Source organism: Talpa occidentalis, unplaced genomic scaffold, assembly GCF_014898055.3.
Source record: "Talpa occidentalis isolate TD23 unplaced genomic scaffold, MPIMG_talOcc4v2.1 talOcc4.4, whole genome shotgun sequence".
Taxonomy (NCBI): Eukaryota; Metazoa; Chordata; class Mammalia; order Eulipotyphla; family Talpidae; genus Talpa; species Talpa occidentalis.
The window spans coordinates 101,603,445-101,628,795 of NW_023604295.1; the positions used below are offsets into that span (position 1 = coordinate 101,603,445).

A 25,351-nucleotide genomic window follows, 5' to 3' on the forward strand; every position below is an offset into this window, starting at 1 on the left:
GTGGACAGCTTCACAGTGTGGCGCTCAACCGCCTGCGCCACCAGGGGAGGCCCCTAATTCATTTCTTAATAGATCTAGACCTTCGGAGAGTTGCTTGACTTCCTAGAGTTTCTAAAACTGCATAGATGGGATTGTTTAAAAGAGTAAATGGCACAGGAAGTGATGTAACAGAGAAGTTACATCATTCATTACGGGGAGGCTGCCACGACTGTCACGCCTATCACGCTGGCTGTATTCTCCACCAAGAGGGAGCTGTCCTGCTGCTGGTTATTTGGAGGCCCAGTGAGACAGTATTTGAAAAGCACCAAGCACACAGTGGGGCCTTGATAAATGTCACATCCCTGTTTCTCACTATTCTGGGCAATAGATACCCTGGGCACTCCCTTCCATGTTCTTATACACAAAATGGAACTTTGTTCCATTTGCCAGTTCTCTGAGACAATTTTTCTATTACTTGAGTTGAAACTCTGGGAACATTGATGATTTGTACACATCTGGAAAAAAAAAATGACCTCTACCCCAAAGAAAAAATATGTAGGTCATTAGTTGGTGTGTGGGTAACATTATCTACACAGTCTTTCACTGAAGTACAATGCCTTTGGGGATTTTTGTTTTTTTCTAAGGGATCTGGGGGTTTTATTAATGTGGCCTTCAGTATGGCTTTGGGATTACTCTCTGTCAGGCCTCCCCAGCAGTTGTGAAGACAAGGAGGAAGCATGGAGAAGCCCCTTTAATTTGGACATGTGATGGCTCTAACAACCATGACCATGTTTGAATTATGTGCAAGGGTATACAGTCCAAGGTGAGGGGCATAAGGTGTTCTACTGAGCACAATCGAAAGTTGGAGTGAGTCCTGGGCATCTTTTCTTGGTCCATAAGATAAATCCATAAGACAGATAAATACTGAAAAGGTTGGACATTAGGGTGGGACCCTATGGTGTGTCCAGAGAAAAGGCGAAAACATGGTGGTGAGAAGAGCATGTCTCGTCAGCTTGCTGCTGGATCATTTTGAATGGTCTGAAACCTCTATTTGAGCCATCCAAAGGCCACTGTAAGCAGATTCCCTGAGCTGAAGGGGGCAGGGATGGGCTGGAGTGAGGGGCTGCCTTTGTTTACTTATACACAGAGACTCAGGGTGGGGGATGGGCAAGGGTCACATGGCCTGACCCCAGGTGCCTTGTGTACTGACTGAAGTGACTGGAGATCCTCTGGATAATGAGAGGACCCCTCCCTTTGCCCCCTCCTCCTGTCCTCAGTGGGAGCTCCTGGCTGCCCCCAGACATGGGCAGTGGGCAGCACTCACTGGACCTTCCACACAGGAGAGAGAAGTGGAGAGCTCAGAGCAGTGGAGAAATCAGGGCAGAGGGGGTTAAGTTGAGCTCTGATGTTTCAATACCACTGCAGCTCCTCTCCACAGACACTGCCACTCTCATTATCTCTGTCAATCAGATCCAAGCAGCAGAACTTCCAAGTTCTCTCTCTGGCTGACAAACTCTCTGTACATGTTCAAAGACCTTCCTGGGCTCCGGAAGCCCAATTACCAGCACTCTGACTTGCCTCTGCAATTCTCTTTCTTAAAGCCTTTCAATTGTCATCTGTAAAATCCTTTACTGCCACCACCTCAGTGGTTTCTGATGAGTGGGGCTGCAGCTGGGAGCCTCTGCTGGCGCTCGCCCAGACCGGTAGGAATGAGCTTTCCGTGTGGGCATAAAGTCACCACCCACCTTCCACAGACAGCAGAATTAGAATTGCACTTGGGACAAAGCTAAGGAGCTTTATTTTGGAGAAATACAACAAAATGAGAATAAACTGCTACTTGACAGATGTTCTTATTCCCTTTGAGGCCCAACTCAAGCATCAAATATATGGGGAGTCTTCCATCCCCACCCCCAAATGTTCCCACAGTCCTATCTACGTGCCACTGGACTGTAAACCCCCCAAGAATAGAACCGTCAAGCATGATGCTTAGTCACAGTTAGCATACAATGGGTGTTTGTTGACTGAATGATTTGGGAATTCTGGAAATCTAAACAAGAAATTCTTTTTGTTTCAGCATAGGTGAGGATGTTTGCTGAGAATATCTTGAAAGTCAAATTTTGCCTATCAGTTGCATAATCCATTCGATGTGTGCTGAATTGTTCTTAATCGGATTAAAGTCTCTGGGCAGGCAGACAAAATGAGTCCCCTTCTTTCGGCTAACAATTATTACTCTTCTAGCGGACTGTGTGGACGGAACCAGGGTGCAGTTGATCTCATGAAAGCAGCCTGGGCCTGGATGCCGACGACACTTACTGATTGGACATGCTGTAGGAGCAAGGCGAGGCATGGATAATCCTAGATAATAGAGGACCCAGAGGCACACGTGGTTCGCACTGGGACCTGGTTAAGCATGCAGCTATTTCATGGGCTCTGGGTTGAAGGCACTCTGCCCTGGGAGCAGGAGTGTCGTCATGCAGCCCCTCTGCTTCTCTTTCAGCTCATCGGGAAATGTGTTCTGGCCCCCCAGCTGGCCCGCTCTCTTGATCTTCTGCCATGGCTCTACATGTCTGGCTGGACAGAGGGCTTGCTGATGGCTATTTCTCAAGTTTGGTGCAGCTGGTTGCCTGATTGAACCAGATCTGGACTGGGGACAGTCCTGCCTCCTTATGATGGAGCGGATTGCCCCCCACCACCACCACTCCCAAGGTGAGGTACGCATTTTTTGCAAACTGTGATCCTTTTAGCTTCAAGGGAGAGGATATGCTTTCAAAACATGAAAGTGGAACAGTCCCAAGGACCAGCTCAGGGTCCAAGGTCATGTGGGAACCCAAGTAGGACTTGCAATTGCATCCTTATCAAAGTAAATTATTTTCAAAAGTCTTCCTCACTTTTTAGTAATTAGGGGACAAAAGGACCCATCAGGAAAACCCCCCAAATCCTCTGCTTATGGCATCTCAGATGACCCTTCTCTTTCCTTTCCCACTCTGTCTCAAGAGGGCAACGTGGAGGGCTTGATGACGCCCTTCCTTGGAGACCCATTCCTGGGAGCTGGCCAGCAGTGGCAAGTTTACGCAGCTCCTCCTTCACTGAGGGATGACATGGGCTCCCAGAAGAGTGGACTCTCGGGAAAGAAGGGTCCTTGACAATTCCTCTCTTTAAACAGGAGAGGTTCGAGGCCAGACAGAAATTGCAACTAGTTCAAATGCAGTGCATCTGTCAGGGACAGAGCAGCCCTGTATGCCAGGCCCACCCTCAGGCCAGGGCCGCTCCCCTTCCCCAGAGCTGCATGGCAAAGGAAGGAGGGCAAACAGGCTGGGTGCTTTGTAGTCAGTAGAATTTCCTGCTTAACTTGGGGGCTGATCTATTCATGGGCCACAGTCTCTTGCTCACAATCTCTTGGGTTGGCCCCTGGCACCTTCACATGCTTTCAGTGATTGGGACCATCACATGTCCATCATGGTTTTTTTTTATTAGTTCAAACATTGGTGCCAGCCAAGGGTGACCCTGTATCTCCTGCCCCAGACACCCCAAGTTCAGGTTATGAGGCTGAAAACAGATAGGACTGGCATTCCAGTGCCTGGGGGATAACTTGCTGGAGTGGTGACAGCCAGGGCTGCTGATACTCACATCTTGGTTGGACATATCCCAGTAGGGTCTCTCTCCAAATGACATGACTTCCCACATGACAATCCCATAGCTCCAGACGTCACTGGCAGAAGTGAACTTGCGGTAGGCGATGGCTTCTGGAGCCGTCCATCTCACAGGGATCTTCCCTCCCTGGAAGAAAGAGAAACCTGGTCAGTCCAACACATAGGCTTCTAAGTGGAAATAAATTCAGCTTGCAGGTCCTTCCACTGACCCTCCCCACGGCCCCTGAAGGAGGACAGGCAGGACATCCGTGGCAGGGGTAGGAGGTCCCCATTTCTGCTTGGGCTCAGAGGAGCTGCATGAAGTACACAGGTCTCTGCCCAGATGTGCAGGTCTCCACCCAGATGTGAGCACAGGGCATTCGGGGTGATGACTGGTCCTGAGGCTCCACTTGCTCTCCAGTTCCCTCTATGCTGACTCTAGTGTCAGTGTGAGGGAAGTGGGTGGCAGGAGAGTATGACTGCTGTAAAAGTATTAAAACCTGAAATTCTATACTACATGACATTGGCTTGGGAGCAGTGAGCTACAAGTTATGGCTGTCTTTGTTCCAACACATTATAAAAGTCACATTTGGGTGAGAAGGAAATAAAACAAAGAAAAAAGGAAGAATGAGCAATGTTTTCTACTATAAGATCACGGATCCTCTGTCCCATTGTCCTTGTTCTCCCTCTCTGGGGCAAGATTTCCCCACTTTACAGCCTGCAGACAGCCCTGAGCTGCTCTGAGTGTAACTGGTCGAGCACTGAGGTCTATGCAGGTGCTGGCTGGCCATGGAAAGAGGTCGAGATCTGAAGGCTGGAGACATACTTTTCTAAAGAGCTGCTCTTGGGTTAGTTTCTCCTTTTTCTTTTCTTTTCTTTTCTTTTTTTTTTTTTAGATTTATTTATTTATTTATACAAGCACTGTACAGTCAGAAGTGCGGGAGGGTGAGAGAATTCACCAGAGCCAGAGCAGGGAGCAGAGCAGGCAGAAGGACCGAAGTACACTGCTGAGGGGAGCAGTGGGCGGCAGGAGAGGTCTGCGCGCCATGTGGGACCCTCCTCCGGTGGCCGGGGAGCAGCTGGGGATCTGGGGATCGAACCGGTGCTGCAGAAGCTGTGGGCAGCTTCGCAACCCAGTGCTCAACCGCTGCGCCACCGGGGAGGCCCAGTTTCTCTTTTTTCTTGCCCTCTAACCCCACACTGGGAGTTTCCAACTTGGTTCTCTCTTTGGTCCTCAGTTTGTCTGCCAGTCCTGATTTTTTTAACCCAGGAATTGATGCCCATCCATTCATTCATTTGCCCATCAACAAAAAATGAAAGAGCACTGTTCAGTGCCTGACGCTTTCTAAGGCGTTGGTGTCCCCGAGCTTAGGCCCCAGCCCTCAAACTGCATAGGCCAGTGGGGAGGCAGATAATAAAAAGAAACTTAAACTGTATTATTGACAAGATGGAAAGTGATGAGGGGGAATACAGGGTGTCCTGAGAACCAGATGAGACTCCCTGTCACCAGCAGGGGTATGGAAAAGTGGCTAGGAACAACCAGAGGGGCAGGTTCCCACAGGGTTAAGAGCATCTGGAGGACTTGGTCAGGTTTGAGTACCAGTCCTGTGTAACATGGGGTAAATTACCTACCCTCTCTGTGCAATGAGTAGTTAGGTTGTTGTATTAAGTGGGTTACTATCCACATAGTGTTTGTGACAGGGAGGGAAATGAAGGGTAAGTACTATACACAAGTTAACTATCATTTCACTATACCAGGTCCTAGTGGACCAGTAGAATTGAATCAGGTAAAGCAATCGGAGGAGGCTCATTGCTGCAAAGAGGCACGTGTGCAAATGCCGAGGGTAAGAGAGAGGATGGTAACTGCACTGAGTCCAGGATGGCTGAAGCCCAGAATCAAAGGTAAGGAAAGGGAGGTGAGCAGAGAGCAGAGCATGCTTTGGAGGCCTTGATGCCACTTACAGGACAAAATTGGGGGCACTCACCAAAGGCACTCTTCAAAGCTCATCAATCTTTAGTACAAATATCCTCCTCACATTCAATCCTTCATGCCAAACACCAGGATTTCACTCCCACGGCCCCTTTATGAGGCCTAGACTCTGCCCTCAGAATACACAAACCCTGCTGCTCTCTCAACTGCTCACTCACCTTGTGCCTCGGCTGGAGGCGGCTATTTTTACACTGACCATTCTCATGATCTAAGTCACTAGAGATACATGTTGGACTTTAGCAAAAATACCTTAAAAATGTAGGTGTGGTTAATCTGAGCAAGAGGGAGAGAAAAGGGAGCAAGCCACAAAGTGTATTTTTATCTGGTTTCTGACCCAGGGGCTGGGAATAAAGGCAATCTGGCCCTGACCTCCCCAGGCAAGTATCCAACCTTCTGTAAAGAAGGCAGTCCTGATTTCCCCCAGGACTAAGGCAGGCTTTTGTTGTGGGAGATGTCCTCAACTCAAATGCTAGCAAAGGTGACAAATGCCTAAAGGGCAGACCTGGGCTGAGGCTGCAACAGGAGCTTCCCATTCTCCAGAACAGGAATGCATTTGCTAATTTATCCACATGGTACCCAGGACTGGGAAGAGAAGCAGGAAATTCACCCAGTGAACTAAGAAACTTCAAACACGTGGAGTCTAGAGCCCCAAAGGTCAGAGACCCCATGTTGCATTTCCTCTTTAAGGGGAGGGGTATTGCCACACCTGGCGAGGGCCTGGGTCTTCCCCAGAAGGGAGGTGATGGAGGACAAGAATGAAAAAAAAAAAAAAAAAAAAACTGAAAAGGAGGCGGGCCACTAGACCAGAAACCAGATATCCTTAGGCTCAGAGACACCCAGATTACAAAGCATAACATCCAAGCAGGTATCTGAGGGTGAGGGCACATCCAAAGGGAAAGATATAGAGATTGAGCCCATTGTAGAATCTCCAGGCCCTTTCAAATTCTACATAGTTATCCAAAATTAGCAACCAACTGATGGCTCACAAGGAGTGGCCCCTCCCAAACAGAAGAAGTCTATATCAGTGCAGTCTCTGCGCAGGCTGGGGCAGCACTCCCACTGCCCACCTGTGACTATGCAGGTGCCTCTTTTCACCAACTCTCTCCCTCTGCAGGGCAGCGGCTTTCTGGCCGCCTGTGACCTGTACCATGCTGGGGCTTCTCTTCACTGACCTCCCTCAGCAGAGGCAGCTCTCCTCAAGGCCGCCCGCCTGCAACCATGCAGGCCCCCCTTAGCAAACCTGTCCTTTATTCTTCTGTCCCTTTCCCTAAACCTGCCCTTTAAATATAACTAAGGTCTGTGTCTCGTGGAGAAACTCACCTGGGAAACCTGCCACGTGCTGCTGAAAGGGGAGCTCTGGTGACACCTTTCCCAGACTGAACCCAAAGACCCTGCACTCCAAACCCACAGTCCAAAAACCTCAACAGGAGGGATTTCTGTTCTCTCAAAATACCTGGATTAAGTGAGGTAGGCAGGAGACAACAGGAATTTAATGTGTGTGTGTGTGTGTGTGTTTGTGTAAGAGACAGAGACAGAAAGAGAGAGGGAATGAGACTGTGTGAATGCAGGACCTGTGTGTGAGAACATGAGAGTACGAGAGAAACCTGGTCCTGCAGAACTGAGTTAAAGAGACTTGGGGCTTATCTGTCATGTATGTTTGTGCAGAGAGAGGGGAAGGGGACATGAAAGAGTGGTTCTTCTGAATTTCAAAGAGGAGGTTTGGGAATCTGAAGGTGTCCTCTCTGCCAAGTCTGGAGCAGACCCCAGGGGCTGCCAGTGACAGCTGTTGAGCTGTTCCCTCTTGCATGTGAAGTGACGGTGCCAGGCCCGCTGGCCAGGCGCCTCAGCCCTCCTGCCACCTCGCGCTGTTGGGCCTCACTGAACACGGAGTTTGGTCTGTCATCACCACCTCCCATCCCAGCAGGTGGCAGAGGCTTTGGGAAGAGCGACCCTGGACAGGCAGATGACAGCTTGTCACAACCAGCTCTCCCACGCAGCCAAGAGAGCAGGGGACGCTGACCTCTGAGGCAGAACAAAGGAAGGCCAGAAAGGAGGGGATTCCAGGGATGGGTTCTTTCTTCCTGGGAATTTTAAATTTTTTTTTTTTAATAGAGGCATGTTTTATTTATTTGTTTGTTTGTTTTGTTTATACAAGCACTGGGTACAGTCAGAAGCGCGGGAGGGTGAGAGAATTCACCGGAGCCAGAGCGGGGAGCAGAGCAGGCAGAAGGACCGAAGTACACTGCTGAGGGGAGCAGCGGGCGGCAGGAGAGGTCTGCGTGCCATGTGGGACCCTCCTCCAGTGGCCGGGGAGCAGCCGGGGATCGAACCGGCGCCGCAGAGGTCGCCGGCAGCTTCGCAACCCAGCGCTCAACCGCTGCGCCACTGGGGAGGCCCTCTTCCTGGGAATTTTAAACCCTCCTTCCGATTTTTCAAATATCACGTCCTCAAAGTAGCCTTCTGATGCTGAGGTAACTATGGCGATGATTGTTTAACTTGTCTTCAACTATGTAAAAGGAAAACTCTCTATCACAGGATGGTGACCAGCCCTGTGGGGAGACTGGAAGGAAGGAAGGGGGTGGTGGTGTGGCAAGCAGGGCTCTGTGAGGAAGAGAAGTCCGGCCCGGAAGGCTCAAGACCAACATGTTTACGAGGCTGCAAGATGCCTCGTGAGGCATGAGGAGGGGGCCTCCATCAGAAGGAAAGGATCATGAGGGCAGAATTCTTGCGTGGGGTGAGTGGAGAACAAACAAGACTCCTTAGAAGAAACCTGTATCTACTCAGGCAAAGAGGGGCTGACACTGGACTTGGAGAGAAAGAGCATTGTCTTTGTCTGGCCTCTGCATGACACCAGATGACTCGCTTTCACCCAGGGAGGCTAAGGGCACAAGTCTGAATTCTGCAGGGACCTGGTTTCCTCAGAGGTGCTTCAGGGGGTTACTTCTGGGACCTGGGGAAGATAAAGGGAGGAGGAGAGAGAGGCACCTCTCCAGTGTAAGGGTGTGGTGCTCCCTCTCCATTTTACACACTGACCTCTCACTACAGCTGGACTTTGAACTGTTGTATTGCTGAGAAATCCTTCAAAAGGATTTGAAAAATCTGCTGCTTCATAATAATCGTAGCTTATCAGGTATTCGAAAAACTATATAGATTGTGTGTGTGTGTGTGTGTGTGAGTATGGGTGTGTGTGTGAGAGAGAGAGCGAGAGCAAGAGAGAGTTTTGAGATTTGGTGAACTAAAAGAAGCTATCCAGCAGCAGATTACAGATTAGTTCTAACCCAGTCACCTCAGGGTCACCTGCTGATAAGTCACACCCACATCTGCCAGCAGGTATGATGCCAACAGGTGTGATGCCAAAAAGTAGAAAGTCTCAGAGTCAAGGGGCTCTAAACTCTGCCACATCCAGCCTACCACAAGGACCACCCATGTAGCACCCCACCTTGTCAGCTCCCTGGTGGGGATGTGGCAATCCTAGACACAGCTCACTCGCCAGGATCACTGGACACCCCCAATGCCACCCAGCAAGCTCAAGCTTTTGTCAAGGTGAGTTCAGAAAGGCACAGCTCATAGCTTGGGTTTCACCTACCCAAACATGGAGATTTCAAGGTCAAAGTCTGAGCATAGGGCTGATTTCCCTTGTTATGTATCATAGAAGATCCAGAAGGGTAACACCTGTGTGTGCCTGGGCACTGCTACAGATATTTTCTCTACCATGTTGTATAGGAGGTGAAGTCTCAGTGGGGATATAGCAGAAATCCAGGCACATATGGATGTTGAGCATGGTGATCAAGGACTTCATCAAATATTGGAATCTTGCTGTGCGAATTATCCTTGGAAATTTGGAAGTGACAGGCTTATGACTGAGAGCACCAGACAATGCCTGTGAATTTCCTAATTTCAGTCTATAAGGGATTTAAAATATATAAAACATTGAGGTATTTTTGAATACCCAACATGATGTAAATGTGAACCACTCAGTAGACCACTGTACCATTACACAAGAATTGATGGTTGTGTGTTGAATTGTGTCCCTGAAAAAGAGACACCCTGTTCAAGTTCTAACCTTCTTTAACAGCAAATGTAATCTTTGTTGAAATTTGGTGTTTATAAATGTAACCAAATAAAATGATGTCACACTGGATGAGGGTAAACCCTAAATCCAATGACTGGTGTCCCTATCAGAAGGCCATGTGCAGAGAACATCAAGTGAAGACAGAGGCAGATATCGGTGTCATATCTACAAGCCAAGGAATGCCAAGGACAGACAGCGGCCACCAGCACTAGGAGAGAGGCATGGAAGAGATTCTTCTCTGGAGACTTAGGGAGGGACATGACTGGGTCAACACCTTGAATTTGGACTTTAGCCTCCAGGACTATAAGAGAATACATTTCTGTTGTTTATAGTCACCCAGTTTGTGGTACTTTGTTACAGGAGCCCTAGGAAACGAATATATTCACTATGTACAATTTTATCAGGCACCAGTTTAAAAATACATTAAGTTCCCAGGTGGCAGATCACAATGGGCTTCTATTAGGGGCCAGTGGGATACCACTAATATTTAGATGGAAGCCCAGCAGGAAAGCCACAGGGCGCACTTCAACATTTACTCAACCTCATTGATCTGACCCAGGCCATCTGCACCTTGAAAACCTGCCCCTCATCTAGCAACATGAGTGCTGTGGGGCGGACTTCAGGGCAGCATCATGGCACTTGGGCTAATGATCTAGAAGATAGAACACAGCCCCAATGATGATGCTGGAACCCAGTTAGTGCCAACAGCTGACATGCCTGAGGGTGAATCCCATCCCTACTCCCCCAGGAGTGTCCTCAGACCCAGGTGGTCACTCCAGGCCTAGTTAGCTGCATCTTTTTTTCAATTGAAGTACTATTGTTTTACATCCTTGTTAGTGTTTTGACAGTATAGGATATTGTCCCTCGGGGATAGTCACCTTAGTTCTCCCACCACCAAAGCACCGACAGTCTTTCACCATAGTCTATTGTGCTCTTTCCAACCTGGTGATCCCCCCACCCCCCTAGCTGCATCTGAATTGCATAATGCTAGCTGTAAGCAATGTAAATACCCTTCTTCTTTACATGCACAGAAAGCTGGGCCTCGTGGCTCTCAAACTTGGCTGCCCATTGGAAATACATAGAAGAATTTGTTTTTTTTAAAACTACCAATGGGTATTGGATGCGTTCAGAATCTCTGGGTGCCCAAGCATTAGTAAGATTTTATATACCTCAGGTGATTCTAATGTGCAGATTTGTCACAACCACTGGCCTGGAGCAATGGTTCTCAAATTTGAGGGTGACTCAGAATCTCTTGGGAGGCTTAACTCAAACTTCTGAATTTATTAGTTCTGGAATAGGAGTTGAGAATATATATTTTTTTAAAGACTTATTTATTTATACAAGAATTGGGGAATAGGCCAGAGGCGTGGGAGGGTGAGAGGATTCACCAGAGACAAGAGTGGGGAGCAGAACAGGCAGACTGACTGAAATACACTGCTGAGGGGAGCAGCGGGTGAGACAAGAGAGGTCTGCTGCACCATGTGGGTAGCTCCCTGGCCGGCCAGGGAATCGAACCCACGCTGCAGAGGCTGTGGCCAGCTTCATAGCGCTGCGCTCAACCGGCTAGGCCACCAGGGAGGCCAGAGAATATATTTCTAACAAATTCCCAAAGTGGTTCCTATACTTTCACTGGTCTAGATCAATCCAGCATCAGTCCTGGTCTGCATGAGCTCTCATTTTGAATACCAACTCTGGTCATTGTGAGTGTCTGGGTTGAGAAGTATTCTGAGGCTTTATCGGTGTTCAGCAAGGAAGAGCACCATGCCAGGTGAGCAGTGTAGGCCATGGTGTGTCATGTATAGATGACGAGCATTTACCGACACAGCACTAAATTCAAAAGATCTTAAAAAGATGGGGGTGGGAAAAGACAGTAAGCTGGTTTTAGGAAAGTTTCTGTCAAGTTCAGCTGTGGCACAAGGGAAATGGAGGTTGAATCAAGGTGAAAGTCACATTGTACAGCAGTGGGGGGAAGGGGGCTGGTTGGATATACCCCTGGGAGCAGTGCTGTGTGGTTGAGCAGCCTCAGTGAGGCATATGACCAGAAAGCTCTGTGAAGCCCTCTATAGACAGTTAAACACTGCCTGCAGGATGCATCTCATTTCTTAGTCACTGCCCGCTGTCCTGGATCCAGAGGTGCAACGTGGCTGACTGTACCTGTTCAATTAGGAAGGCATTTTAAACTGAACATCTCTGTTTTAAAACGTTCCAAGCACATGGACCCATTTCCCCTAACCTCATCAGCAAATTCCACTTAAGACCTGTATCAACAAGAAAGGAAAAGAAATGTTTGCCTAAAAGGTTATCTGTCTCTGAGTGTGACCAGCTTCTAACAGCCAGTGGAAGTGGCTTCTGGCTGCTGAATTGCAACTCAGTCTGTATAATAAAGAGGCTGCTCCTGGTTCCCCAGGATGCCAGGAATTTGCATGAAAACAGTCTCTCCATCTTCTGAGAGAGTTCATCTGGCCCTGCTGCTTATTTCTTTCCAGAAGCCACAATCTTGATGGTGACACTGTAATTTATTGCCATGCTCAGGATTATGATGCAACATACAGAGAATTAGAACTTTAGGTGGGAAGCAGGCTGCAGGAACAGGTGAGCTTTTGGAAAGGATGGTCTTATTTGTCATGTAAATGGCACACAGAACAGAGAAAAGGGCTGGAGAAAAGACAACCCAAAAAAGACACACGCTGCGTTGGCTGTAGACAAAAATTGTTTCTAAATAGAATGTTTTTCAAAGCTTTTCTTGAAGCATTAGTTGCTCCTCTAAAATGAATGACATGATGTATTTGGTACTAGTAATAAAATGTGTAATTTGAATAACTACAAATAGAGAGATTTACAATAGGTGGGGTTCTGCTACCACTCTCCTGAGCTATGTGAGAACCGAAATCCTCTGTGAGATGCCGTGAAAGGTAATTGCAGCCCAGACATCATTTCCCAGCAGCCAGAGAAAGGCCTATTTGGACATAAATTAACTAAAAATATGCCGATGATAGCGTGTATTTCGCGTGTGAAAGGCCACTTGGTGACGTTTCCCAGCTGGAAAAAAAAAATTTGTTCTTCAACCAAACAGATATTATTTCTCTGCACTACACTGTCAGGGCAAACAGCTGTCTTTTACTACCCAAACCCACAACAGCCCCTCACGGCTGAGATGTAGGCATCATCATCATTATTTTCTTTAATCACACAGTATTTCTTGAGTTTATAATTAAAAAGAAAAGATTGGGTGACAAGGCCGGATGATTCACTGACTGCTTTCATCTCTTTAACAAGCAGGTAGTAGGTGCCATCTCTGGACCAGGTCACAGTCAGTAGAGGGAACGATAGGGGAGGTACAATTTTCCCTTCCCCCTCGTACATGCAGCCGTCTGGGATTACAGGTGACAGTGTGTCATGAGCTGGACTTCCTGAACAGTCCCCTGTTCAGTCCCCTCCCAGGAACTGGTGGAGCTGAGCTGCCAGATGAAGCTCCAGAATATGGAAGGCAAGTGGGCTCTGGGGGCTTCTTGCTTCTCGAGCGTTGTCTTGCACCCTGGTGCTACTGGGAAGGAGACTTGGCAGAGACATGTGAATAAGAGACACGTGAGGAGGTTGACAATGGCAGTCATTATCCTGATGTGCTATCTCCTCTTGTCCTGCTTTCTGGGATATGCCTTATACCTTTCTTGCTGTTCCCCACTGTTAGGTGCCTTAGATTTGTGGCAGGTTTTGGGACCTAGAAGCCCCTCTTAGGCCAACCTGTTTGGTTGTTTGCTCACAAGGGGATGGGGCATTTGGGGGTTTCATTGGGAAACTATTATTAGAAATATGCATTCTGTGCTCTCTATCTTTCTCTTGCTATCTCTGCACACTAATTCTATTAAAGATCCTTCACACTAAGAGTCTGCTTCCCTTGTCTTTGTGAGCATACATGGCCAGATCCCTTTAGGGCATGCACTACTTAACAGTTTGGGGGTCCCTTGGTACCCCCCTTGGTTATGCATTAATCAGAAAGGGACAAACCACTTCTGTCCTAAGGAGGGCGCTGTGTAGGGATCCCCCAGTGGTATTTAGTTCAGTGATGGTACAGGCGTGTCCCTTTTGGTACAATCTCAGAGGCCTGGGCCTTCCTATCTGTTTTCCTACAAAGTCAGCTCGTGGGGAGAGTGGTTGGATTAACAGTCCCAATGGGTTTTAAATGCTCTGTGCTCTTTCCCAGAGGGTGGACTGCAGAGGCAACCTACAGAGGAAGTCAGTACCCATCAAGATGTGTAGTGGACAAGGATATGACTGCCTCATTGCGGAAATAAAAATCTGTCCCCACCTCCTACAAGGGAGATGGCCTGGGAGGGTGAGTGTCCAGGCTCTTTGAATAATGAAGTTGGCAGGGAGGATGTGGGACCATTGTGTTGTTCTCTTCTTTCAGCCAGTGATACCTGGTGTCACCTGGGGTGTCCCACTAATCCATGTCTCTGTGGCTCCTTTTGCTGTGAACAGGGCATCAAGGCCCTTTCATCTTTGCCCCATGTGTCACTCTCGTGAGACTCGGGGTCCCAGACTCTCCTCCCATTCTATTCCTACCCCTGTGCATGGAAAATAAGACAGAAAGGAGAGGGGAGGGGGCTGAAGACTCAGCTGGATTCTCTGCCTACAGATGGAGGCCAGCTCTGACAGTCATCTTGAAGACCTCTGTCTAGCTGCTAGCCTGCGGGGTGTATTCCATTGTTCTCACTGAGTTGACTATGACCTTCAATTTTCCCCCCACCCTCTTGACATAATATAAGTTCTGACAAATGGCAGTAACCCATTTTAATAAGCATTCTAGGTGTATTCCGTATTCACAGTGTAATTTGTGGTGCCTTACCAGTGTCCACTAGTCACTCCTCCAATCTCTTTCCCCTCCCCCACCCTCCCACAGTGATTTTAAAATAATCAGTCACATTAAATAGCTTAAGCTCTTCTGGCCTTCTGAACTGTACTCCCTTCTTGGCACGGCTTCTCCCTCAAACAATCCGGCAGTTATAACCAAGTCACTTAACCACTCTGTCTTACTGTCTCCACCTGCCAATAGGGATAATAATGCTTAATTATCTCAGAGGGGTGTATGAGGAGCTGTTAGCTAATGCTGGCGGAGTGTGAGGTGTGAGTGAGGCTGCTCCGCCTGCCTCCGGGGTGAGCTCTGTCCCTGGGCCACCTGACCTCCTCGGGTGGCCGTGATGGATGGCCAGGGAGGGGCAGAACCGGCCCCAAACCATCAAGGGAGGCCGGCTCCTTCCTGTGTACATCTCCTTCACTTCCACGATCCAGGTATCTGAGCTCATTTTACAGACTGGTTGTGGGGAAGACTGGAGGGCAGCCACTGATCTACTCCTGATAAAAGATGGAGGGGGCCCCAGAAATGGGGTCCTTCCATTCCAAATCCCATGCTGCCTTTCCTCAGAGTGGCTTACAGGAAAGAGAAGGAAAGGTAGATGGTGTAGTAAGTCCTTGTAGACAGAGGCTAGAGGCATCTTTTCTCTCCCAATAAAGGGGAAAAAAAAGGCTGCATTCTGTTTAACTCTCGAGCAGGGAGCCCAGACTGAGCCATGGGCACCACCCACCTATGTTGTCAACACCCCCAGACTTTACAGCTCCCCAGGAGCTGCAGGACAGAGAGGATCATGTGGGTCTACCACATTTTTGATGTCTGGGGAACAGTTACTGAGACGTAAGAATATGAAAATGCATCTCAAAGTGGAATGGGAAAGATGATTTTGATATCGCTTGTGAAACAAAACATTAACAAGCATAGGGTATGTCTGGGAATAAGTTAAGAAGGCTGGTGTGGCCAGTGTGAGGGAGGGGATGGGACGTGGGCAAAATGTCACAAGCTGAAGCAGGAGTGTACATTGGTAAAAGGTTCAGGGAAATGAATTTTTTCTACCCAGATTAAAAAGATGCAATTCCTAGCACCACCATGAGGGGCAGAAGGGCATCATGTGCCTCCAGATGCCATATCCTGACAAGGAAGGACACACTGTCCACTATGCAAATCATAAGGCATAAGCCAGCCTAATCATGAGAGATCAGACAAACCCCAAAGGGGAGAAGGCTTTAATTCAAAAATAGGGATGATATTCTTTAAAAATGTCAATGTCATAAATAACAAAAAAGTCTGTGAAAATGTTCCAGATTAAAAGAGACTAAATTGAGACAACAAAATGCAGTATCTGACTTTGTACTAGAAGGAAAAACTTCTAAAAAAGAACATATTTGGGTCAAATACCAAAATTAGAATGCAGACAGTAGATTATTTTATCCATGTTAACCTACTGCAGTTGATAACTGTTCTACAGTTATGTATTTCTTCTTAAGAAATATGGAAATACACACTAAAATATATCGGGATAAAAATCATGCTGTATGCAACATAGCTTACAAGAAGTTGGCGGGGGAATCAGTGAGGTATGGGCAGGTAAATAAGAAAAAAAAATAGATAGGTAAAGAATCTGGGTAAAGATTATATGTGTTATTTGCATTATTCTTGTAACTTTATTTTTTATTTTTTATTTATTTTTTTTTTGAAAGGAAAGGAAAGTTTAATAGGTAGCACTCCCAGGCGGAGACTCGCTAAGTCACTCAGGGACCCAAGGAGGCCGCCTATTCTTGCATCTTTAAGCTTGAAATTATTTGAAATTTGAAAATACTTTTTAAATGTACAAAGTCTGTGACCCAGCAATTTCTGTTCTTGAAATTTATTTTATAGAAATATCTACATAATGGTGCAGATACATTGATGTAAGAGTATTCATTGAACACTGTTTGAAATAACACTGTATCAGAAGCCATCCAGATGCCCATTGAAAGACAGCATGTGAAACAGTTTCTCCAGCCCAGTCACACAAGTATGCCAGGGAAGAATCCTAAGAAACTGACAAGGTCAGCAGCAAAAAGTCTCCAAAGACACAAAGTAAGGGGCTAAGTGGGGGAAAGGGTCATTTTCAAGATCCATCATTAAGTAAAGCAAGTCAACTGGTGCGAGAACAGTTTTAAGACCATAAAAGTATATATGAAAATAAATACACACACACACAAACAATTTGGAAAGGAAACACATGGAATTATTAAGCATGGTGGCTTCTGGAAATTGGGAAGCGGAAGGCTTTTTAACTTTTTATTGTAAACACTTTTTAAGATGTTTTATTTTATTTTTTTAAAGATTTATTTATTTGTGCATACAAGAGGTGAGGTACAGGCCAGAGATACAGGGGGTGAAAGGATTCACCAGAAACAGAGTGGGGAAAAGAACAGGCAGATTGACCGAAATACATTGCTGAGGGGGGCAGCGGGCGAGGCAGGAGAGGTCTGCGGCGCCATGTGGGTTGCTCCCCAGCCAGGGATTGAACTCATGCTGCAGAGGCTGCAATTGCTTTATAGAGCAGTGCTTAACCCCTTGCACCACCAGAGAGGCCCTTAAGATGTTTTAAAGCACTGCTGTTATCAAATCATAAAAACATTTTAAAAATACAGTATTCTAAAAACTTCTTTGGGTGTTTGACTTCAGATGAATTAGCTTTCCAATTTGTGCCAGTGAACCCTCTTCTCTGCCTGCTCTGGATCAGTCCTCCCCAGGTATGGGGGGAGGGAGGAGAGGGTGATGAAGGCAAAAACTCTGGTGAGTTGACCAGAAAAATGGTCAAGGTCGGGATTGGAGGAGCAGAAATTGAGGGGTCTCTTGCTCTCAGTGTGGAGAAGCCAGCTGCTTTTGAGACAGCCATATTGCTTCCTGATGCACAGGCTCCTGCTCCAACCGACACCGACCATTCTCCTATTTGGCATCTCGGATCTCCGGGGACATGCTTGTCACTTGTTAATTAATTTCTTAATTCATCCCACAAACAGTTACTGAGCAGCATGTGAAAGCTCAGGAGTCCTGGGATGAAAGAGGCAGCCAGGCCAGCTGCCGGGAGAGAAGAATGCAGGGCTAGGTAGGTACATGGGGAGGGTGGCTTAGGCCTTGAATAGCAGCTATGTGGTCTGGAGGGCGCACTGGCAGGAAAGCAGGTACAGGTATAACAGCTGTGCTGAGCAGAGAGGAGGCCGCATTGAGGGTCAAGTCACCTGTAGCTGTTCCCTACCTATCACTTTTCAGGGATCAGATTCTGTCAGCCTGCTGAGGCCTATTCCACAGAACCTCGCTTGAGGGTGTGCTGGGAGCTGTGGTTTGAGCAGATTTTAGCCAGTCCTGCTTGTGTCTTAGCTGTCCTTTCCCCATTGATGTAGATCTCCATTTTCTATCTACTTTGGTATTTACACTACAGCTTAGAAATCTAACTTCTGGAGTATCTCCCAATTCCCATATTATTGGATATAACTTTCCCTCACCCTATTAGGTCTAGATCCCTGGTCTTTGCTCTTACAGCTTAGAAATTTAACTTCTGGAGTATCTCCCAATTCCCATATTATTGGATATAACTTTCCCTCACCCTATTAGGTCTAGATCCCTGGTCTTTGCTCTCTGTTTGGGCTCACAGTATGGACTTATCATACCCTGTCCCCAAGGCAGCTGGAGGTCTTCACAGTGGGGAGAAGGACCCTTCAGTTTCTGTTCCTCCCGTCCTGGAGGTGATTCCTTCCCTGTGGCTCATCACGAATGTTATCACATGCTCCACTCACTAGACATTCTAATCTTGCCATAGCCTTGAATATCTACCTAGAATGGTGGGGTCTCTGTTCCAGAATCTTCTGGAACTCTGCATACCATAGCAGCAATTGTTGAAGTTGAAAGACTTCCTCTTTTCAGAAGACTTTTCTGGAGCTGCCAGACAATGAGCCCCCAAAACTATATCCATTTCTACCAATGTCTGAGGACCCATATTCAGTGTTCCTTATGAACCCAAGTCTCAGAAGACAGCCTCAATCACGAGTCAAGAGAAGTCCTGGGAAATTCCCAGCTTCTGTGGCCTCTGCACACAACAAGCAGAAGCCTTTCCATGTGGCCTTGTTGATCCTGCAGGAAACATTTCAGTAGCTCACAAGCTATGTAAGACTTTGATCTGTCTGGGCTCTCTAGGGCTGTGGCAAAGGATGGGTGAGATTAGAACAGGGGCGGGAAGAACATGACAACTCTGGAGCAAATCAGGCATGAGCACAGAGAAGCAAGGATGAAAGAACAAGCATATTTTGGGGGCAGAAGGGAATTTGTCTCCTCTCTCCTCCTCTCAAGTAAATTATAGATTGTTAACATCAGAGATGTAGGCAGAGTGTGTAGGGACAGAATAAGACCAGGTCTAAAAGGCCATAGCTTTGAATAAAGATTGGCAACCTGGAAACAGATGAGAATCTTAATGTTTTTTGGCCAAAGGTCATACCAAATCTTCCTAAGCAAAAATCAAAGAGAATGTGATCTTCAGAATGTTATTAGGCTGAGTTTCCAAGCAGGACAAAGGAACATTTAATTGGGTTATGGAACTACCATCCAAAATATCTCTTTATCACAAGTGTTGATGTGGTGGCGGAGGTTGAAAAACATCATTTGCAGCCATGAAAAGAAAGATTGTTTCAGACAAGAATCATTAAAAGATGCCAAGATTGGGGTGAGGGTGGATTTTGATGAAGATCAGAATATTTGCATGGATTGGTTACAAGAGAAAAAAAATCATAATATATAATGTATGTAACTATGCATTGGAAAAATTAGACAAAACTTTGATCAGGTGATGAAAATTAATAACACCAGTGAGGAACAGGTGGACATCATCTGTCTAGAGATCTAATATGGCAGCAAGGACACAACATCACTTATGTAGGATTATGGCCACGAATGCAGAATCTGAATCTAATTATGGGAAACAGCAGAAAAATCCTGAAGAAAGTGTTCTATAAATGGAAAAAATGTGAACATATTCTTCAAAAAAAAAAAGCTGATGTCATATAAGACAAAGAAAGATAGTAGAAATAAAAAAATGTTCTAGATTAAAGGAGACCAAAGAAACTTGACAACTAGCTATGTGACCTAATCCAAAACTGTGAGTCCTGGAAGACATTCACTACTAGTAGAGGTTGGTTTAGACAAAATAAAAACTTTGTCATCAGTGCAGATGTCATAATTTTTTTAAAACTTTCATTCAAATAAAAAGTTCTTAAACAGGGGCCTCCATGGTGGCACAGAGGTTAAAGTCTCAGTGCTCAAGCTATCACCAGCCACTGCGTCCTGTGTTCAATCCCAAGCCAGGGAGGCGACACACATGGTGCAGCAGACCTCTCCTGTCTCGCCTGCTGCTCCCCTCAGCAGTGTATTTCAGTAGATCTGCCTGTTCTGTTCCCCACTCTGTCTCTGGTGAACCCTCTCTCCCACCTCACCTCTGGCCTACACCCCAATTCTTGTATGCATAAATAAATAAAAAGAGATCTTAAAAAAAAAGAGCTCTTAAACATTCCCTTCTCCACTGATGGAATGGATTATTTATCTAAAGGAGTTCTCCAACCAAAGAATGGTGTTTCTTTTTGAAGCTGTTCTAACAGAGGACAATGAGGGGCTACCCAAGTCATTTTCATTGCAACTTTACACAGTCAACACAATGCACTATGGACAAGAGCCTTGCTTTGAAGCTCCTAAGATGTATAAAACAACCCTGGAAATTTAATGAGAAACATTGGGGATGGTCTACAGAGTCTCTTTTAGACCTGGAAACACTATGACCAGGGACAAAAATATTAACCACATAAAAATGACCTATTACCATAATCACATAAGGTGGTTTCAAATCCTGCATTTGTAGTGGCAAAACCCTTTTTTGAAAGGAAATCTTGGTAAAAGTTCAGTACAGAAAACAGATACAGAGAAGCAACTGTGGTTGAAGCAGGTAAGTTGTCTGGAGAATGGCAAGGTCTCTCCTCTCCGCAAGCAGTGCCCCTCACCTGGATAGGGAGGCATTCTGCAGACCCACATTTCTTCCTTTCTCTTGACTCACATATACACTCTAACATAATTTCAATTTTGATCCTATTAAAAACTCTAAAAGTTTTCCCTGGTTCAACTATTTATTTGTGCTGAAATGGAGTATATATTTCTTGAAGGTGATTGAATGGACTCTAATTTTCTAATATAGGTATTCCTGCTATAATGTCATATGCACATTTTGAAAAAAACTCATATTCTGCAAAATTGCACAATAATATAACTGAGCCTATGGGAAAAAATTACATTTGGAGAAGACCATTCAAAATCTAACAAAAACACAATAATCCTAATAAAAATTGCAGCACAGGTAAATTACAACCTTCATTTGCACCAGCATATCGAATTGATCAATCCTTTCCAGACGACACCCTCGATTTTGTGCTTCCTTCTCGGAGGTATAGGTCCTGGAGGGCATTCACATCTTATAGAGATCAGTTTCATCAAAATTAAAAATCTTTCCTAGAGCATAGACTTCTTTATCAAAAAATTAGAATTTAACATAAAAACGGTTTCATAATTTCCTCCTCTTTACTCTCAGCTTCACTAGACAACAGAGTGGAAAATATAGGGCTTGGGAAACCACTAAAGCAGTCATCATTGGCTCTAAAGAAATGCCTTTCTCTCTATGTTCAACTTTTTTCTTAAGGTCTTTACATTATGCTAAGGCTTTTTCTTTAATTATAGGAAAACTTACCCCTGATTGCTTGAAGACAAATATCCTGGGAAGAGATCATATGAGAACCATAGGACTTCCACTTTATCCTGATACAATTCTTGCATTTACCTACCATGTGTTGAGTGGTTCTGCATCTAAGAAACAGGCTGTAACAGCACAGGCTGTGTCTTCATTCCCATTTTTATGAGGCACATAGTGGGAGGTGAGAGCGAATGAACATTTATCATTTACCCACTGGGTGCCAACTTCTCTGCTGGGCACTTACACATTTAATATCATCCAATTTCACAGTCATACTAAGAGGTCGTTTCTTATCCCCATTTTCAAATTAGAAAACTGACCCTCATAAAATAAATACCCCACCCAGTTTACAAAATGTGTTAATATCAGAGCCAGGGTTTATATTTTAGTCTCACCGCCATCCAAATTTGTGCTCTTATCATTACATTAGTTAGGTTTTATATTAGGGCCCCACACTTGCATCATTAACTGAAAGGAAAGAGTTCCATTCATTGCTAATTACATTTAGAAAGTCATATATCATTGGAAAAGGAAACAGAGTCTCCCCCACCCCTATTCAGGTAAAAGTGTTGTACTAGGAGCCAGCGTAATTTACTGATAATGTGATTTATAATTGGAAAATTATATTTGGTTTTCATTCCATTTCTGGCACTGAGCTCCTAAAACCCTTGTTATTTCCTAAGTAATAAGAGGGACAAAGGTGTCTTTTGCTCTGTTAATGAGGTGATTTGACTTGGGGATCTGGGGGGGAGAGTGGTGTGTGTGTGGAGATTTCCAGAACTAACCATGTAATTAGAGGGGTTGGAACTTTCAGTTTCACTCCCCCTCCTCATCTGGATTGAATCAATCCCAATTGCCAATAATTTAATCAATTATGCCTATGTAATAAACCATAAAGATGCAGAAGGACAGGCTGTGGAGAGCTTCAGTGAACACTTGGAGAAATGGGCAAAGTGGTGGGCTGGGAGGGGGCATGTAAACTGCAGGTCCAACCCCCGCTGTCTTACCCTGTGCACATGTTCCATCCAGGTGCTCCTGAGTTACATCCTTTTCTAATAAATCTGTGAGCTAGTAAGCAAAAAGTTACTCTGAGTTTTGTGAGCACACGAGTAAATTAACTGAACCCATGAATAAGGTGATGGGAACCTCCACTCTGTATCCAGTAAGTCAGACGCACAGGTAACAACTGGGACTTCCTATTGGCTTCTGAAATAGAGACAGTCTCAGGGACCGAGGCCTTCACCTGTGGGACCTGAAGCTATCTCTGGGTAGAGAGTGTAAGAACGGAATTGAATTGTAGAGCATTCAGCTGGTATTGGAGAACTGCTATTGAAACCCCCCCTCTCCCCCCCACATACACACTGGAATTGGTTGCAGAATATCACTTACCAATGATTCTATTTTATCAGCTTTTAGAGTCACTTTTTGGGCTACATTTTACAGGACTTTCAAAGTTTATTAAAGTACTTTCAATACAACATTTTTCCTTTGATCTTTGCAGTAATCACACAATACAAACCAAGTATAATATGTTATTCTCATTTGACAGATAATGGAATAGAATGTCAGAGAGGTAAAGTAACTTACTTACTCCAAGTTAATAATTGGCAGTGCCAGGCTTCAAATCATGTTTTTTGGCTCAAAATTCAGCCTTGTTCTTGTAACTGCTGATGAGACCACCCTTCAGAACTACCTACTGTGAAGTCTTATGCCTTGAATTGTCTGTCATTAGAGCTATTGGACCGAGTTGTACTACATGATTTGAAATGTGATGAGAATATTGAAAGATAAAGCAAGGAAAGAATAAATTTAGTATGTTGATTATTGAAGATAATGATTACTGGTAGGATAATGGGTATCAGAAGCCAATACAAATAAACAAAAAAATTGAATAATGGGACTTAAATGATGTGCTTTATTTACTTGCTAAAATAACTTTCTAATACTGGGAATTACTATAGAATACTAATCATTATTTTAGGGTAATAGAACCATAGCATGTAATGTAGGAAGAATATAAGCTATCTTAAGTCTATAGTAAGGGTTAAACACACACACACACACACACACACACACACACACACACACACACACCCCCTTACCCATCTACCCCCTACTCCAACATTTCATGGCCAAGTCTTCACCTTTCTAATTTATCAGGATAGAATATCCAACTATAAAGCTATTTTATATCTTTATGGGTGATGTTGGTTTAAGAGCACATGAACTCATACTGCTTGGTTATTTGGGATGAAGTCTCCCTGGATTTTCAGTCATCTTCTATGACTCCTGGAGTGGGCCAAATGCCTTTCCAGAGGAGGAATTTAAAAAAAAAAAAATGATTGCTCATTCCTGGCTAAGCTATGGCTCAGAAACCTGGGCTATGTGCTCAAAACATGTACCTCTGCTGGTACGAAAAATGCTGGGGCAAAGCAGATCTCTTGTCCAGTTCCATCTGGCATGGAATAGCAAGATGTGAAGTTGCTCGGTCATCCCCAGGTGCAAGTGGACTGTGACTTTGCATTTCAATAGAAAATTCTCAGTTAATTAATGAATAGAAGGTCAGCCTAACTCTTGTCGCCAGGCCCCCTTCTCTCTCCTCTCCCCACTGCTCAGCTCCTTAGCCACAAGAGAATAAATGAAGACCTGATAGGTCACTTTGAAAAGATACTTATTGCTGACCAAGAAAAAAATAAATCCACCTCCAACAAAGGAAAGAGCAAGCCACGAGGAGAGGCAAGCAGACTGCAACTCACAAGCTGAATCCATAACTTTGAACTTTTCTTTATGCCTTTTTCCTTTTTATCAAACACCCAGATGGCATGTATTCTCTAAGTGAGCAATATTAGTAGAAGACTACATGGATCTTTTCACAGAGAATCTTCTTTTCCTGTTTCTTCTTTGCTCGCTTTCTCACTGGGAAAGGGTTTACTTGAATGCTTTTGTGGAGGGATTAAAATAAAATCTTCACCTCTAAAATCCTTCCCCAATATTCCCCCTGCAGCTAGAGTACCTGCAGAGTAAGCTTTAGCAGCGTGGCCTTTGATCAGCAATTCTCTGGTCTTTCCCTTCCTCACTGGGCTCTCTCTTTCTCTCTGGCTTATACTCTGACTCACTCCTTTTACCTCTGCATCTGTAAACTGTACTGGAAGAGAGTTTCTTGGCTGCATTCAGATTTTTGAATTTGGTTTTCCCAGGGGAGGTGTAATATGCTCAGTCTTGATAGTGCTGGGTTTGAGCTACTGGGGTCTTTAGAAAATCACTCTTGCTTTTGTGTGCTCTGGGGGGCTATATTGAAGGGTCTAGTTTTGCTTTCTTGGATAAACACCTTGCATTGTAGAGATTCACAAGACCAGATGGCTTCTTTTTGTGAGGAGACTCTACCTCATGAAGGGCTCAAGGGCTAATTGCTATGAGGTCTTGGAGTCCCTATTTAGCTAGGGCCTGGGGGTGATCACCTCTACCCCTTGTCTCAACTTCTCTAACAGTGTACAGTGCTCTGCTGAACTAGAGGAAGATTTGCAAAGACTCCCAGAATGTCAAGGCTGGTCAAGATTTGAAGCCTGAGTATCCCCTGATACTTAACCTCTTGGGGTAGGGGCAGGGACAAAGCTCTTTGAAAGGCAATGCTCCTGCAGAGATGCACTGTGGCTCCCATGAATACATCAAACAAGGAGCATAGGTGTTTTCTTTATTTTATTTTATTTTTTTGGCTTTTTCCTACGTCTCATGTGGGCAGGTTCCCCTGACTCCTAGGCAAATTCCATATGTGCGCCCAAGGGCCTCGGCATTGTGATGGACCCTTCAACCTCAGGAGTCTAACTGCACACCTGTCCAGTGAGGGGGGTGGAGTTGGTCTCTTTGGGCTTGTATGTACTTGCTAGGCCTGCCATAACATAGTACCATCAGTTAGGTGGGTTACCACACATAAATTTATTGTCTCATAGTTCTAAAGGTGGAAGTCTGAAATCAAGGGGTTGTCAGAGTCATTCTCTCTCTGAAATTGGTAGGGGAGAATCCTTTCCTCTTCTACCTTCTAGTGCTTTCTGACAGTTTTCGA

At 45.4% G+C, this 25,351-nt stretch overlaps 1 protein-coding gene across 5 annotated transcripts in view; it reads right to left on the minus strand.

Annotated features, from left to right (window-relative positions):
• EPHB1 (EPH receptor B1) overlaps positions 1-25,351 on the minus strand; it is a 424,222-nt gene that overhangs the window by 10,257 nt on the left and 388,614 nt on the right. For all 5 annotated transcript variants that reach the window (XM_037525939.2, XM_054700814.1, XM_054700812.1 and 2 more), the window contains exon 13: positions 3,607-3,756. In XM_037525939.2, the coding sequence (XP_037381836.2) occupies positions 3,607-3,756 (150 nt within the window). The remainder of the gene's footprint in view (positions 1-3,606; positions 3,757-25,351) is intronic.